The 17,267-nt window shown below is 51.9% G+C and overlaps 2 protein-coding genes across 3 annotated transcripts in view; one reads left to right on the top strand and one right to left on the bottom strand.

Annotated features, from left to right (window-relative positions):
• Positions 1–605: 605 nt before the first annotated feature.
• Positions 606–3,639, bottom strand: TNNC1 (troponin C1, slow skeletal and cardiac type). Its single transcript, XM_054479781.2, has 6 exons — positions 3,544–3,639; positions 1,989–2,019; positions 1,612–1,758; positions 1,250–1,364; positions 897–1,033; positions 606–812 (listed from the first exon to the last, which is right to left on the bottom strand). Exons 1-6 carry the CDS (start codon positions 3,565–3,567, stop codon positions 781–783), a joined length of 486 nt encoding a protein of 161 aa, XP_054335756.1. The 5' UTR covers positions 3,568–3,639; the 3' UTR covers positions 606–780.
• A 1,407-nt stretch (positions 3,640–5,046) lies between these two features.
• The window catches only part of NISCH (nischarin), a 37,785-nt gene continuing 25,564 nt past the window's right edge, over positions 5,047–17,267 (top strand). For both annotated transcript variants that reach the window (XM_054479779.1, XM_054479780.2), the window contains exons 1-3: positions 5,047–5,282; positions 7,394–7,477; positions 8,212–8,394. In XM_054479779.1, the coding sequence (XP_054335754.1) occupies positions 5,190–5,282; positions 7,394–7,477; positions 8,212–8,394 (360 nt within the window). In that variant the 5' untranslated portion in view covers positions 5,047–5,189. The remainder of the gene's footprint in view (positions 5,283–7,393; positions 7,478–8,211; positions 8,395–17,267) is intronic.

Below are 17,267 nucleotides of genomic sequence, written 5' to 3'. Positions count from 1 at the left end.
GCTCTCCCCCACACTCACTGGATGACCTTGACAGGTCCCTGCACCTCTCTGGGCCAAACAGGTGAGGGGAGATAGAGCCGACTCCATGCCCCTCTGTCCCTGGGAGTCAATGTTGCTGGCAGGAAATACAAGCGAGTGGGCGGGTGGACTAGCACTATGGGCCTGCAGGGACCCCACAGGCTCAGCTCCATTCCAGCCACGGCTGAGAGGTAACAGGGGTTGCTGTGCCAGGGGGCATCCAGGGCCTGGCTGTGTACCACAGTGAACTACTCTCTCCAAGTAGAGGACCCCTAGGCTGCCACAGTGGTTGACCAAAGTGATGGCCCCCAGGAACTTGTTGGGTTCTAGGCCCCCACAGACTCTAGATGCTGAATCCCTAGAGATGGTGCCTGGGCCTGAGGAGTGATAGAGGGCAGCAAGCACGGCAGGCCACACAGCAGTCTCCGATCTCATCTCACCCCCCGCAGAAGGCAGTGTGGAGCGGTGGTCAGGTGCCAGGCTCTGCAGCCAGCCTGCCTAGGACAGGGAAGGAAGCGGCCATCGGGTAAGAGTGGGTCCTGGGGAAGAGTCCATGGCCCAGGGACACCAGAGCCAGACAGCAGACCTCGGGAGAGCAGGCTTTATTTGCATCTCCCAGGACAGATCTGGGGAGGGAGTCGGGGGATTTGGGGTTGAGGACATGGCCAGGCTCAGGTCCTGGGACCCCGACCCTCTCCCCAACCCCAGGACTCAGCTGGAGTTGGAGGCTGGGCATGGGCAGCTCTGGGTGAAGGTCAGCATCTACTCCACACCCTTCATGAACTCCAGGAACTCTGTGGAAAGAGCGGCAGGTGTGGGTTGGGGGTAGGGGCTGGGCAGGGCATGGAGGCAGGGGATCAGCCCACCCACCCGCTTACCATCATAGTCGATGCGGCCGTCGTTGTTCTTGTCTCCGTCCTTCATGAGCTCCTCGATGTCGTCCTCCGTGATGGTCTCGCCTGTAGCCTGCAGCATTATCTTCAGCTCATCCAAGTCGATGTAGCCATCAGCGTTTCTGTGGGGAGGGGGCTCAGGGTAGGGCTGTGGGGAGGGCATGAGGCAGCCCCACCCATGCCCCAGGAGGCAGAGCAGGGACACTGGGAGATGGGGCACCCCTCTCCCCCATCAGGCAAAGGCCACAGGGTCCCTAGGCCTGGAATCTGAGACTGCCCTCCTGTACAGCTCGGCTTGAGTGTGAGTCAGGGTCAGAGGTCAAGGGTCACATGCTCACTTGTCAAACATGCGGAAGAGGTCAGACAGCTCCTCCTCAGATTTCCCTTTGCTGTCGTCCTTCATGCACCGAACCATCATGACCAGGAACTCATCAAAGTCCACCGTGCCGCTGCCTGGGGGTGGACGGCATGGCCATTACAGAGGCTGGGGTAGGTACCGCAGGCAGCACCTTCGACACGAACCCCCATGTTCTCACCACATCCTCATACCAAACGCCAGGCTTGTGTGGCCATTATGCCCATTTTATAGATGAGGCAACCAAGGCTCGGATAGGCTAAATCGCTCCCAGCTAAACGGAGCCAGCATTCCAGCCCCCAGCCAGCTGTGGTTCTTCTGGAACCTGGGGAGGAGGGGGCTCACCGTCCTCGTCCACCTCATCGATCATCTCCTGCAGCTCCTCAGGGGTGGGGTTCTGGCCCAGCATCCTCATCACCTTGCCCAGCTCCTTGGTGCTGATGCAGCCATCCTCAGCGCCCAGCACGAAGATGTCGAAGGCTGCCTTGAACTCTGTGTTCAGGGGTTGGGGGGCACAGTAGTTAGGGCTCAGCAGCCAGGACCTCAGAGGGCCAGAACCCTGGGGCCACCTGCCAACCTCCCCACCTCCCTCGGAGACCTCTCTGAGGTCAGAGCAAGAGGGACCAAGCCTCTGGTCTGTGGCCTGGGGTCCTCTTCTGGTAAGGGGTCCCCATGCCAGCCTGGCCCCGCTGGTCTCCCACATGTGTGATAGGGGTTCTCACCATTTTTCTGCTCTTCTGTCAGCTGCTCTACCTAGAAAGGAAAGGGAATCTCAGGGCTCAGACTCAGATATAGCTGCTGCTGAGGAAACCAGCCCATTCCACAGGTGAGAAGGCTGGAGCTGGAGGAGGCAGGCTATTTCCAGGCCACAGAGTGGAGGTCTCAGTCCTCCCTCCCTGCCCTCAAAGCCCTGATGTGACCCAGCTGGCCTCACTGAGACTGGGCTCAGGGCCAGGGTGACAGGTGGGCATCCCCTTCAGGACCAAGGTGACCCTCAGTAACAATAGTCAGTGACCACTCAATGCCCTTTCGGCCCCTGATGAAACTCAAGCCGGGTGGCCCAAGGGACAGCTGTCTCTCAAGTTGGGACAATAAAACCAGTGTGGGGGCAGGCAAGCCACCACTGTAACCTGACCAGGGTGGCCACTGGGCTATTTTTAACGAGGAACAAAGTTAAACCTGGTGATTGTTCTGGGGACTTTGGCATGCAGGGGGTGGGGCAGCGTTATCTGGCCCCCTGGCCTGCTAGTGCCGCCTCAGGAGCCAAAATTAGTCCCCAGCTCCGCCAGGCCTTGTATGGGTACAGGGTGGAGGGCTGCCCCCACCCCGCCTCCATGGACTCCCACAGGATAAGCAGGCGTGCCCCCAGAGCTGGCTATAGCACTTCCCTGCCCAGGAGTGAGGGAGGCTGAGGGAGGGGTTCCCCTGAGGACAGCTGACCATGCCAGGATGTCCTTGCTCTGGGGTTGGGGGAGGTCACCACCACCCTGGATAGAATAGCATGTGAAGACCCTCAGTGACCCAGGAGGCTGCAGGGGCTCGGAGTGACCACTCTCCAGCCCTCGTTCCCTCGCTCTCACCTCTAGCTAAGCCACTGAGCCCTGACCCTGCCAGGCATGATGGGAGCTGGGGCCCCAGTTCTCTGTTCCTTCTTCCTTGGTTCTCCCTCATGTCCAGAACTTCCCTGCCTCAAACTTCAAAGCCCCATCTCCAGCCCAAGACTCAGGCTCTGCAGCCCCCTCCTCTCACACCCTCCACCCTCCAAAGCATCTTCAGCCAGCCAAGGGGCTGGAGTGGGGTGGCAGATTTTGAGCATGTGAGAAGCAGAATGTGAGGGGCAGAAATGGGGGCTGGGGACAGGGAGACAGTAATGGGGACTCAGACAGTTCAGGAGGAAGAGATGAAAAGAGAAAGGCAAAAATGTCCAGAGACAAATGCAGAGACATGTGGCTGAGCGACAGTGACACAGACCACAGACACTTGGAAACAGAGAGTGAGACACGATGCTGAAAGCTGTGACCTCCTCCACCACCTTTCAGACCTGGAACCCCCTACCCCTTCTGCATCCTCAAATACCACCCTTCAGACCCGGAACCCCCTACCCCTTCTGCATCCTCAAACACCAGAACCACTGTCCCTGTGAGGGCCTGGGTTGAAGGCACGTAGGCCTTCTCCTGGGTCCCCACCACTTCCCTGGGGCTACTAATCCCCCACTCTTAGCTGAGTGAGCCCCGAGCGGGCCTGCCCACCCCAGCCCTACCCAGCCCTGTCCCTCACCGCAGCCTTGTAGATGTCATCCATGCTGGCGACTCACAGGACAGCCTGCTGGGGTTGCCAGCCGGCCCTTGACTTAAATAGCCCTGCCCCGCCGCATTCCCGGCCCAGCCCAGCCCAGCCCACCCCTGTGTGTAGTATCCTCCAGCCCCTCCTCTTGTCCCAGTGATCTCAGGCTGGCCTGAGTCCCCATGTCCTCTGCCCAGGGCAGGGAGCAGACGAACGGCTACAAGGACCAGGTTTCTTTCCTTCCTGTCCCCCACACTCCCCAAAGGGACTTTCTGAAAAGGTTTCTGGAATGAATGAAAATATAAGCCCAGTGCAGGACAGGAGCTACAAAGTCGTGAGCCCCAGGCGAGGTGCAACACAACAGCTCAGGCTCCCATCCAACCAGGTTGGCAGGTTGCCATGACCTCCGCTTTCCAGATAAGGAAACTGAGGCTCTGGAGGAGTGCTGACTTGCCCAAGATCTGACTGACTTGGTAACCCCTGTCTTTAACTAAACCTCTCTGGAATGGGGGTGCAATGTGCAAGGAGAGGCTGGGAGTACAGGTCCCTGCCAAGAGAAGCCTCGAATGCCAAGCTCATAGTACGATGCTGTGGAACTGATGAAGGAGGAAGTGACTGACCCACCTTAGAACACGGTGGCCAGGAGCCCTTCTGCCATAGGAGCCTGCCCCAGACCTCCCATCTGCCCAGGGAGAAATACCCACTTCGGGCTTAAGTCAGCTGCTCTCAGTTATTCAACAGCACCCCTACAGATGCCCCATCTGTGGCAGGCCCTTTCCCTCCTCACCCTCCAGTTTGGTTACCACCTCCTTCTTCTAGGTCTAATCTTTCCCTGGTTTAGGATTCAGCATTGTAGTTCCTGGGTCCAGGTCAACCTGTCTCCCTCGTTTTGAACTTTGGCAGGCCACCCCGTGGGGTTCTTGTGCTCAGTGGCAGCACACATCCCTCCATCCACCTACACCCTCCTTCGTACAGAGTTCGTATCAAGTTCATCCCGCTTGATAAACACGCTCCCTGCCTCGAGCACTACTGCGTGCTGGGCCGCGCATCAATCAACCCACTCAGTTGTCCAGGAGCCGCACTGACAAAAGATCTCTGAGTCTCAGACAGGTTCAGAACTGGCCCAGAATCACTCTCGCCCTGCTCCGGCGGTAAGCACAGGTCCTATTTTCCCCTCCAACCCGCCTTGCCCTAAAGAGAAAGAGCCCAACAGCCAGGTGAGGCACTATTATGGCCTCCTTTATCCGGAGGAGTAAACTGAGGCCAGGAAAAGCAGTGACTTGCTTCGTGTAGCCTGGGAGTCTCGGGACCTTCTGTCCCCTCTTTCCGAGGACTGAGGGTCGATGCCCAGAGCTGTCACCACCCGGGGTCTCAGTTTCTAGCAGGCTGCGCAGGGTACCGCCGGCGGCGCCACGCAGATAGATTACGCAAGCCAGCATCGCGCACGCGCGCCCAGAGTGGCCCCTGTCAATCACGCGCGAGGGGCGGGGCGAGGGCGCAGGAAGAAGGCGGGGCAAAGATGGCGGCGCAGCGCTCGGCGGGGGCGAGGAGCGGCGGGGGCTGCGGGGCGGTGGGACGTTGACCCCGCCCCCTACTGCTGCCAGTCTGCGCCGGGCTGCTGTGGCGGCGGAGACCCGAACATGGCGACCGCGCGCACCTTCGGGCCCGAGCGGGAAGCCGAGCCGGCCAAGGAAGCGCGCGTTGTGGGCTCGGAGCTTGTGGACACTTATACGGTGTGTTGGGGGCGCGGGCACCCGAAGCGGGGGTGGTGGCTGGAACCGGGAGTCCGACTCGGGGGCTTGGGGAGGGGTCCGGGATCTGCAGCCCCGAGGAGCGGGTAGAAGGGTCTGCGATTGTGAGGAGGGGGCTGGGACGGGGGATCTAGGAAAGGGATCTGGGCCCCGCAGGTCCGGGAGAATGGTTGCTCCGGGCCCGGGGAGGCGGTTTGGAAAAGGGTACGCGATCAGAAAGGGAGGCTCTGGTTGGGGGCGGCATCTGGGGATAAAGGGGGCCTGGGGAGGAGGGAGGTGTCTAGATGAGGCGGAACCCCTCTAGATCCTCTAGGACGGGAGGGGCCCCGGCCTGGGAGACCGTTACTGGGGTCCAGGAGGAGGGCGATGGGGAGAGGGTCTCTGATGGATGGAATCAGGGAAAAGGGTCAGGCTCCGCAGGCCTTGAAGAAAGAGAAGGCGTCAGGACCCTGATTTGGGGAGCCTGCGGTGGTGGTTGAGATTGTCTCTGAGAAGTGCAGGAGAGACCTGGGGAACAGATGCCTTGGGGGTCGGGCGGAGACAAGAACGGAGGAGGGGTGGAGCCCATCTATGGAGAAATGGGGGTGGTCTCAGTGCTGAAGCGCAGGCCCTATAAACCTTAGGAATCTTCGTGACTTTGGGCTGTGGGAGCGAGATGGGGCAACGAGCTGCCCACACACACTTCTAAGCTATGGGGGAGACAGAGAACAAATGGGGGGTAGTTCCCGACTCTGACGGGGTTGGATGCCAGGCCTGTGAGCCTGGCGGGCTGCCTGGCAAAAACCGGCCCTCGACTAGGCATTGAGCACCTCCCTGCCTCCTCCCCTTTGTTCCCGCAGGGTAGGGAGTGGGTGGGGGCCTTGGCCCTGCCTGCACCCCCCCTCCCTGGCCCTCATCCTAACCTCTCCCTCTGAGGGCCATTCTTCTGGCTCTTTTCTCCTTTCCTGAAGGCAAGGGGAAGGAAACAGGCAGGATGGGAAGAGGAGAGGGGTGGATCTTGAAGCAACAGGCCGGCCTGGAGAAATGGCTGCTCCTCAGGGCTGGAGGAGGTTTCAGCTCCATGCTGCAGGGAGGAGAGGGAAACTAGGTGCAGGAGGTGGGTGAGGTCTCTGAGCTGATGGCTGGCTGGCCATCAGCTGTGGGCCCATTCAGCCAGAGGGCCATCTTCAAAAAGCTCTCCCTATTCTGGACTGCGCCCCTCCTCTGCATGTATGTCGGGGGAGGTGGTGATCTAGATTGGACCCTACCATCCTCTGTCTCCGGGTGTGCCGAGTTCGATATTATTAACACACCTACCTTTTGAACACTTGCCATGGGTCAGGCCCATGTACAAAGCATTTTACATGCATTGCCTTACTTGGTCCTTGATTCTAAGATGGAGGAACTAAGGCTCAGAGAGAACTTAGGCTCCAAGTTACTTATATAAGTGACACATAAGCTGCAGCCAGGAAATGGCAGAACCAGGTTTTTAACCCAGGCCTTCCTTAACCTCTAGGCCATATTGCCTCCTGATAGAGCTTAGTTGCTACCACTCCCTCCCCACATCGGCTGCTTGTGCCTTGACTCCTGGCTCAGTAGCAGAAATCACAGCCATGAACCAGTTGAAAGGGTTGGAAAATGACTTGCTTCCAGGAGGTAGTCAGGGCACCTGGAAAGAAGTACAACAGAGATGCTCAGACTAGAACTGGCCCTGCTCTGCCTCCCTTGGAAGAAATGGCCTTGCCTGCAGCTCCGGTTGGGTTTTGAGTTACCTAGAGGCAGGAGGTAAAAAACTAAAGAGGTGACTTGTTGTGGTAATCACCTTTTTCATTCCTTACTGATGGATGTAGCCACAGGCTTGTCTCATGTGCCTCCCAGCCCTAGTGCTTGGGCCATGGAGGAAGCTGACAGGGGCCCTGCTGGTCAGCAAGGGTCAGGTGCAGAGGCTGGTGGGCAAGGGCAGCCTGACTTTGGCCTTGGGGTGGGTCTGAGTTGCAGAGAGAAAGACTGATAGGAGATAATTGGGAAAGATAATTGCAGCTTTTGCTGTTGGGGGAGGAGACTCCTTGTTGCTGGGCTCCCTTGCCACAAGGGCTATTGGTTTCCCATTTTAGGTTTACATCATCCAGGTCACTGATGGCAGCCATGAGTGGACAGTAAAGCACCGCTACAGCGACTTCCATGACCTGCATGAAAAGGTAACTGTTAAGAGCTGGGAGCACGTATCTCAGGGCTGGGTGGCCTGTAGGCCAAGTTTCCATTGTGCCACATATTAGTTTTAGGGCAAAACAGGTTCCATGTCTATAGTTCTTTAATAAACCACTTTGTTAATATAACTGCGTTCATTAATATAGCATGTAAATGCTAGCCTTCAGCTCTAGCATGAGCCACTCTTCAAGGAGCATATTTGAATTTCAGTTTTAATATTTCCAGTCCTAGCTTGGATATGAGATGCTCAGACAGTTTCCTGGGAAGGGGACAGGTTGGAACTTGTTCGACCTAGCTATAGCTATTCCAAAGCCTGTACTTTAATATCTGGCTGTGATTCCATCTTTTCTTTGCTTTTGGAGATGCTTTCTTTCTCTGGGTCATTTGCAGCGTAACTGTTTTAAAGACACACCGCTGCCCTGATTGGTTTTTACTCTGGCTTGGAAAAGATGGCAATTTTAGGGGCAAAAGGTGTTACTTTTCTGAATGTCTCTAAAGTCTCCAGATGGAATTCCTTGTCTGGAATTGTACTGGTATTTCTAATGCTAATTGGATTCAAAGAGGCCAAATCCCAGGTGCACTAGTTTGGTCACTGATTTTGGTACTACTGCAGGGAGGGGCTGTGCAAGTGCTGACAAGCGCCTGCCCTCAAGCTTCTTGCCTTGGCCTCACATAGGCACAGAGCCTCTTAGTCTGTGGTTGATGTGCTTATGTTTTTTTACAGCTCGTTGCAGAGAGAAAGATTGATAAAAATCTGCTTCCGCCTAAAAAGATAATTGGGAAAAACTCAAGAAGCTTGGTGGAGAAGAGGGAGAAGGATCTGGAGGTCTACCTCCAGAAACTCCTGGCTGCCTTCCCTGGCGTGACCCCCAGAGTGCTGGCCCACTTCTTGCATTTTCACTTCTATGTAAGTTCCTCATCGGGTTTTCACCTGTGCCTGCAAACCCACAACTGCCAAACTTGAGGCAGCAAACCAGGGGAGACCTCAGCTTTGAGGTGGACTGGGATTTGACCCTAGGTTAGAAGATGGAGGAATGTCACCCTGGTTAGGAATGTGTTGTGGCCAGAAGCGTGTTAGTTGACAGATTTGCCTTAAGTTAGACTAAGTGTGGCCGCAGAGATGCTTTCCTCCACCACAAGGCATTTTGTTTAGCAAAAATGGCCTGTGGGTGTTTAAGCTAGGTTTCCATCCAGATGGATGAGGCTGGATTAGAAACAGCTGACACCTGGGATAAACTATTGTTGAGTTGTTGGTTCATAGCTCAAAACTAATTAAGGGATTAGTCTGTGATGGTGGAATATCACCATCTTGGGGCGTGTCATCAGGGTCCGCGCTGCCAGGGTGCTAAGGTTGAGGGTAGACACCTTCCTGTGATGGGAGAGTGTGTCAAAGAACAGCGCTGTACTCCGTCCTGGACAGAGGAACAACTCTCATAGGTTGCTGGTGACAGAATGTGTTGTCAGACTTTAAGAAGGGCACTTAGGCAGCGTGAAACCACAATATTTGTTTTCTTGAGACTGAGTCTTGCTCTGTCACCTGGGCTGGAGTGCAGTGGCGCGATGTCGGCTCACTACAACCTCCGCCTCTTAGGTTCAAGCAGTTCTCCTGCCTCAGCCTCCCGAGTAGCTGGGACTACAGACTTGCACCACCACACCCAGCTAATTTTTGTATTTTTAGTAGAGATGGGGTTTCATCATGTTGGCCAGACTGGTCTGGAACTCCTGACCTCAAGTGATCTGCCTGCCTCAGCCTCCCAAAGTGCTGGGATTACAGGCGTGTGCCACCGCACCTGGCCAAAACCACAATATTAAATAGCAGTTCTATTTACGAGAATTTCTTCTAAGGAAAAATCAGGCAACTGCAAAAAGGATATATGAACAAAGGTAGTCATTCCAGGATTGTAACAAAATAGTAAGGACAGCCCTAAAGTCTAGTAGAAGAGGTTAAAAAAAAAAAAATCAGGCCAGGCGCAGTGGCTCATGCCTGTAATCCCAGCACTTTGAGAGGCCGAGGTGGGCAGATCACTTGAGGTCAGGAGTTCGAGACCATCCTGGCTAACACGGTGAAACCCTGTCTCTACTAAAAATACAAAAATTAGCTGGGTATGGTGGCAGATGCCTGTAATCCCAGCTATTTGGGAGGCTGAGGCAGGAGAATCGCTTGAACCCAAGAGGCAGAGGTTGCAGTGAGTCAAAATCATGCCACTGCACTCCAGCCTGAGCAACAGAGTGAGAGACTTCATCTCAAAAAAAAAAAAAAAAAAAAAAATCAAAGGGTACAGCCAGGCTGAGCACAGTGGCTCATGCCTATGATCCCAGCTCTTTGGGAAAATAAACAAAAAACAAATCTGCAGCTCCACCATCATTATCCCAGCAGCACACCAGTCTTCCCAGCAGACACTGTCTCAAAAAAAATGCAACTTTCTTAAGCAGTATCCAACTGTATGGCTGTACTATTTTTTTTTTTTTTTTTTTTTTTTTTTTTTTGAGACAGGGTCTCACTGCATTGCCCAGGCTGGAGTACAGTGGCCTGATCATGGGTCACTGCAACCTCAAACTCCTGGGCTCAAGGGATCTTCCTGCCTCAACTTCCCAAGTAGCTGGAACTACAGGTGCATGCCACCATGCCCAGCTAATTTTTAAAATTTTTTTGTAGAGATGGGGTCTTGCAATATTGCTCAGGTTGGCCTCAAATTCGAACTCAAGCAATCCTCCCACCTCTGGCTCTCAAAGTGCTTGGACTTTAGGTGTGAGCCACTGCACCTGGCTGACTATGGTCTCATTTTTACAAAAAACAAGTTGATATGGACATATTTGTCGAGGAAAATTCTAGAAGGTTTACGTATACCAAAATGCTAAGAGTAGTTTTCTTTGAGTGATAGATTTTCAGATAATTTATATTTACTTGTTTTCCTTTTATATGATGAAGACAGGGAAGAATCCACTCCCTTTTCAGGCTCACCTTGAAGTAACCTGTGGGTTATGGTCCTAAAAGCCCAGCTGTATTTAAAATACAATTTTCTTGGCCAGGTACAGTGGCTCACGCCTGTAATCCCAGCACTTTGGGAAGGCCCAGACAGGCAGATCACTTGAGGCCTGGAGTTCGAGACCAGCCTGGCCAACATAGTAAAACCCCGTCGCTACTAAAAATACAAAAATTAGCTGCGCGTGGTGGCACATGCCTGTAGTCCCAGCTACTCAGGAGAGAGGCATGAGAGTCGCTTGAACCTGGGAAGGGGAGGTTGCAGTGAGCCGAGGTCATGCCACCGCACTTCAGCCTGGGCCACAGAGTGAGACTCCGTCTCAAAAAAAAAAAAAAAAAAAACTTATTTAAAGGCTTTTCAGAGTAAGACAGTTGAACCTTTCTTGGATCACTAAAGAGCCTAGAAATTTGGTGGCAGTGCTAACCTTGGGCCACTGAGCTTGGCAGGGACAGGTGGAAAAGTAGATAGCATTCACAGATGGGACCTGTGTATATGCTTTGGATTTTATTTAGCATATGCCAGCAAGTATAGGGTTAGCAACATACCCTTTTGTAAACATATTTTTACACTTTCTTATGTGAGAAAAAATTTGCATTCCTTATGCAAGTCTTTCAGATAAACTTTACTGGTTAGTATTTTAAGAAATAATGTACTTTAAAGGCCGGGCGCAGTGGCTCACGCCTGTAATCCCAGCACTTTGGGAGGCCCAGGCGGGTGGATCACGAGGTCAGGAGATCAAGACCATCCTGGCTAACACGGTGAAACCCCGTCTCTACTAAAAATACAAAAAATTAGCCAGGCATGGTGGCGGGTGCCTGTAGTCCTAGCTACTCGGGAGGCTGAGGCAGGAGAATGGCGTGAACCCGGGAGGTGGAGCTTGCAGTGAGCCAAGATCGTGTCACTGAACTCTAGCCTGGGCGACAGCAAGACTCCGTCTCAAAAAAAAAAAAAAAAAAAGAACAGAAAAGAAATATTGTACTTTAAGAAAGCTTTGGTTAGCCATTTAGGGATGAAACTTGACATGCAGTCCTTTGACGGTATTAATTCCTTGCTTGAGACCTGTGCCTTTGAGGAGAGGAGGTCTCTGGCTTCCTCAGGTGTGCCTGGCTCTGAGGGTAGAAAGGCCTGGACTGCTCTTTTGAAACTGGTTTGCCTGAGATGGGCCTGGGGCCGGCTACGTCTGGTTCTGGTTTGAGGCAGGCTCCGCTACTTGTAGAAGTTTTGACATATTTGGAATTAGTATTATCAAACAGGTCCCTAGGTTATATAAATCCTAGGATTTAAAAAAGCAATTGAACCCATCGTTGGATTAAACCCACAGTTGATCAGCCATAGCACTGTTGACATTTTGGACTGGATAATTTGTTTCTGTAAGGAGCCGTCCCATGCATTGTTTAGCAGCACTGTGGCTTCTACCCACTGGATGCCAGTAGCACTTCCCCACCCAGCTATGGCAACTAAAGATGTCTCCTAAAGATGTCTCCAGACATTGCCAAATGTCCCACTGGTGTGCAAAATTGCCCCCCACTTGAAAACCACTGGATTAGATCTTCATTTGGGGCCTAAAGATTTGTCAGCCTTTTCTCCAGGCTGGCAGCTCTCTAGGGAATGTTTCTCTTAACTTTTATACCATCTGTGTCCTCTCTGAAATTGTTCCACATGTGTTCTGCCTCTTGTGTTGCTGACATTGGATAGGGTGGACCCGGGGAACCCTATTTGGCTATGGTGTGAATTTTTTTATTTTTATATTTTGAGACGGAGTTTCGTTCTCACTGGCCAGGCTGGAGTGCAGTGGTACGATCTGGGCTCACTGCAACCTCCACCTCCCAGGTTCAAGTGATTCTCCTGCCTCAGCCTCCCGAGTAGCTGGGTTTACAGATGGCCCGCCACCACACCCGGCTCATTTTTTGTATTTTTAGTAGACACGGGGTTTCACCATGTTGGAGAGGCTGGTCTCGAATGCTTGACCTCGTGATCACCTGCCTCAGCCTCCCAAAGTGCTGGGATTACAGGGGTGAGCCACCATGCCTGGCCATGGTGTGGATTTTTTAAAATTGAGATATAATTTACATACCATAAAATTAACTCTTTTTAATGTGTACAAGTCAGTAATTTTTAGTATATTCACAAAGTTGAGCGACCATCACCACTAATTGCAGAACATTTCATCAGCCCAAAAAGGTACCTGTACCTGTTAGCAGGAGCTTCCCATCCCTCTGTTCCCCCAGCCCCTGGCAGTCACTAATCTACTTTCTGTCCTTATGGATTTGCCTGTTCTGGACATTTCATATAAATAGAATCGTACAGTGTGTGGCCTTTTGTGACTGGCTTCTTTCATTTAGCCTTATGTTTTCAAGGTCTGTTCATATTGTAGCATGAATCCATTGGTCCTTTTATGACGGAGTAATAGTGTATTATTTGGATATGCCACATTATGTTTATTTATTAGCAGTGGATGGGTGTTAGATTTGTTTCCATTTTTGGCCATTGTGAATGATGCTGATATGAGCATTTGTATGTTAATTTTTGTGTGAACTTATGTTTTCATTTTTGTTGGATATATAGCCAAAAGTGGAACCTGAGTTATATGGTAACTCTATGTTTGACTTTTGGAGGAACTAACAAATTGTTCTCCACAGTTGTTGCACCATTTGACGTTTCCATTGGCAGTGTATAGGTTCTAATTTCCCCACATTCTTGCTTAACACTTCTTGTCCATTTTTTTTTAATCTTAGTTGTTCTGGTGGGTGTGAAGTGGTATCTCATTGTGGTTTTAATTTGCATTTCCCTAATGACTAATGTTATTGAACCTCTTTTTTTTTTTTTCTGAGACAAAGTCTCGCTCTGTCGCACAGGCTGGGGTGCAGGCGTGTGATCCCAGCTCACTGCAACCTCTGCCTCCTGGGTTCAAGCGATTTTCATGCCTCAGCCTCCCGAGTAGCTGGGACTACAGGCATGCACCACCACGCCTGGCTAATTTTTGTATTTTTTTCAGTAGAGAAGGGGCTTCACCATGTTGGCCAGGATGGTCTCGAACTTCTGGCCTCAAGTGATTCACGCACCTTGGCCTCCCAAAGTGCTGAGATTACAGGTGTGAGCCAGCACACCTGGCCTGAGCCTCTTTGCATGTGATATTTGGCCATTTGCATATTTTCTTTGGAGAAAAGTATCCAATTCTTTGTCCTTTTAAAAATCAGATTGGGCCAGGCGCAGGTGGCTCATGCCTGTAATCCCAGCACTTTGGAAGGCTGAGGCGGGTGGATCACTTGAGGCCCAGAGACCAGCCTGGCCAACATGGAGAAACCCTGTCTCTACTAAAAATACAGAAATTAGCCGGGCATGGTGGTGTCTGCCTGTAATCTCAGCTCCTCGGGAGGCTGAGGCACGAGAATGGCTTGAACCTGAGAGGCGAAGGTTGCAATGAACCAAGACCACACCACTGCACTCCAGCCTGGGTGACAGAGTAAGACTATCTAAAAAAAAAAAAAAAAAATCATATTATCTTTGTTGTTGAGTTGTAAGAGTTCTTTATATATTCTGGCTACTAGACTTTTAGAAACACGCAAATACTTTTTCACATCCTGTGAGTTGTCTTTTTTTTTTTTTTTTTTTTTTGAGACAGATTCTTGCTCTGTTGCCCAAGCTGGAGTATAGTGGCGTGATCTCGACTCACTGCAACCTCCACCCCTGGGGTTCAAGCAATTCTCGTGCCTCAGCCTCCCGAGTAGCTGGGACTGCAGGCACCTGCCACCATGCATGGCTAATTTTTTTTGAGACAGTCTCACTGCGTCGTCTAGGCTGGAGTACAGTGGCACAATCTCAGCTCACTGCAACCTCCGCCTCCTGGGTTCAAGCAATTCTTCTGTCTCAGCCTCCCAAGTAGCTGGGACTACAGGCGTACGCAACCACGTCTGGCTGATTTTTGTATTTTTAGTAGGGACGGGGTTTTACCATGTTGGCCAGGCTGGTCTTGAACTCTGACCTTAGGTGATCCACCTGTCTCGGCCTCCCAAATTGCCGGGATTACAGCCTGGGCCACCACACCCAGCCTGCCCGGCTAATATTTGTATTTTTAGTAGAGACAGGGTTTTACTGTGTTGGCCAGGCTGGTCTCGAACTCCTGACCTTAGGTAATCCACCTGCCTCAGCCTCCCAAATTGATGGGATTACAGGCGTGAGCCACCGTGCCCGGCCATCTTTTCGTTTTCTTGATGGTCTTCATTGAAGCACAAAAGATTTAGATTTTGATTAAGTTCAATTTACCAATTTCTTTGGTCACTTGTGTTTTGGTATCATATATGAGAAACCATTGCCCAATCCAAGGTCACAAAGATTTATAACAGTATATTCCTGTATGGATTTTGTTTGTTTTTTGAGACAGGGTCTTGCTCTGTTGCCTAGGCTGGAGTGCAGTGGCACCATCTCGGCTCACTGCAGCCTCGACCTTCCAGGCTCAAGCACTCCTCCCATCTCAACCCCCCAAGTAGCTGGGACTACAGGCATGTGCCACCATACTGACTAATTTTTTTACTTTTTGTAGAGATGGGGTTTCTCCATGTTGCCCAGGCTGTTCTCGAACTCCTAGGCTCAAGTGATCCACCCACCTCAGCCTCCCAAAGCGCTGGGTTTACAGGCGTGAGCCACCACACCCAGCCTGCGGTGTGGATTTTAATAACAAGGAAAGAAAGCACTACTTGTTTACCAGCCCACTTTAGGTGGGAGTGCAGGGGTTGCCGCCTGTGTGAGTGAGGGGCACACTGCGGCACTGGCCTGTTGCTGTGCTGCTCTTCAGATTGCTGTGTCCTAACCCTCCTGGACTCGTGGTGACAGGCCTCATCCCAGAACCCCTGGAACAGAGGTTTCCAAACTCAGTGAAATGGAATCCCACCTGGAATTCTAGCACAGCATGTGGGCCAGGATCTCCAACTGTGGTGGACTTGGAGGCAGGCAGAGGCGAGTTTATCTCCCACCCCTGCTTCCCAAAGTTTAGTCCAAGTCAGTCATTTAACCTGCCTGTGAGCTGGAGGCTGGTGAGCTGGGGTCCTTGTGAGGCCTGCAAGAGACTGTGCAGTGAAGGTCAATGGCTTAGAAGAGTGTTGGGCCTGAGGTTAGGGCTGACCACGTGCTAGCCATTACTAGGTGGTTCGGGAAAGAAAAGGAATTCAGTTCTCTTGAAAGGTGTTTATATTGTTGTCTTCTTTTAAAGTTAGTTGGCTAGAACAAAGATCCTTTTCAAAATTTGGAATCAGGGGCTATGTTGAACTGTTACAATCTTAGCATTGGCTTTAGCATCCAATTTATTTCCATAATTTGTTTTAGTTGCAAAGTACTGAGGCTGTGAATTATAACAGATATTCTTTTGAACTTACAGTCTTGCAACACTCTTCATTTAAAGCTGAGGTTTGAATCCATCAATGGGGAATTTTAGCTTAAAGTTGAATCACACATATTATGCCTGACTCCTGCTAGAATGCTTCATCACCAACATAAATTAAAGTGAGACGAGGAGGGCCGGGCATGGTTGCTCACGCCTGTAATCCCAGCACTTTGGGAGTCTGAGGTCAGGAGTTCAAGACCAGCCTGGCCAACATGGTGAAACCCCTTCTTTACTAAAGATACAAAAAATTAGCCAGGCATGGTGGCACGCACCTGTAATCCCAGCTACTCCAGAGACTGAGGCAGGAGAATTGCCTGAACCCAGGAGGCGGAGGTTGCAGTGAGCCAAGATGGCGCCATTGCACTCAGCCTGGGTGACAGGGCAAGACTCCGTCTCAAGAAGAAAAAAAAAAAAAAAAAATAGACAAGGATTCCAGCCCTTAGCATGTGTGTCTCAGCCACACTTGGGGATGGCCTCAGTGACATGTAATTCACTCGCTGGTTAGTGCCCCACAGATAAGCACTGCCTGGGCGTGTGCCAAGCCAAAGCAGCTAGGCCTGGCCTGGGGTTTGCATTGAGTGTAGGTGTATGTGTTTTGAAGTATACTTGGTTGCAGGGCATGTGCGCAGGCATGCTCAGTCAGAATTTAAGTTGCAGGACCACAGCCCAGCTAGTGTTTACGTGAAGCTCAAACCTTTGCCCACAGCTGCACACCAACACAGAATCCCGACAGGTGGTGGGCAGGTGGTGCAGCTGATCTCTTGGTCAGTAACACACTGGGAGGGTGAGTGTTAACAGTTTGTAAATATAGCTGATATTAAGTTTCTTTTTTTTTGAGACAGGGTCTCACTCTTGTTGCCCAGGCTGGAGTGCAATGATGCAATCTCGGCTCACTGCAACCTCCACCTCTCGGGTTCAAGTGATTCTTCTGCCTCAGCCTCCAGAGTAGCTGGTAGTACAGGCATGTGCCACCACGCCTGGCTAATTTTTGTATTTTTAGTAGAGACAGGGTTTCACCATGTTGGCCAGGCTGGTCTTGAACTCCTGACCTCAAGTGATCCGCCCGCCTCGGCCTCCCAAAGGGCTGGGATGACAGGGGTGAGCCATCATGCCCAGCCAAAAATGTCCTTCAAAAAAATACATTTCAATTCAGACATTTGTGGCACCCCAAAGCAATTCAAGTCCCTTCAGCACAGATGGGGTAGGGCATGTGGGCTCGGGCCACTGACACCCCACCCCGCCTCCTCCTGGCATGGGGAGGCCTTACTCTGCCCACCTTTACTCAAGAGCCCACCGTTTGACCAGCGAACTCTCTGAGGAGGCCCGTGTGCTAGGTTTGGGGGCTGAGGCATTTCTGTGCTCTTCTCTGGTTCAGTCTCCCTCCCAAGGTGAAGAACAGCCTGGAAAACCAAGTAGAAA

The sequence above is a fragment of the Pongo pygmaeus genome, chromosome 2 (genome assembly GCF_028885625.2).
Source record: "Pongo pygmaeus isolate AG05252 chromosome 2, NHGRI_mPonPyg2-v2.0_pri, whole genome shotgun sequence".
Classification (NCBI taxonomy): domain Eukaryota; kingdom Metazoa; phylum Chordata; class Mammalia; order Primates; family Hominidae; genus Pongo; species Pongo pygmaeus.
This window is presented reverse-complemented; position numbering and strand designations above follow the sequence as displayed.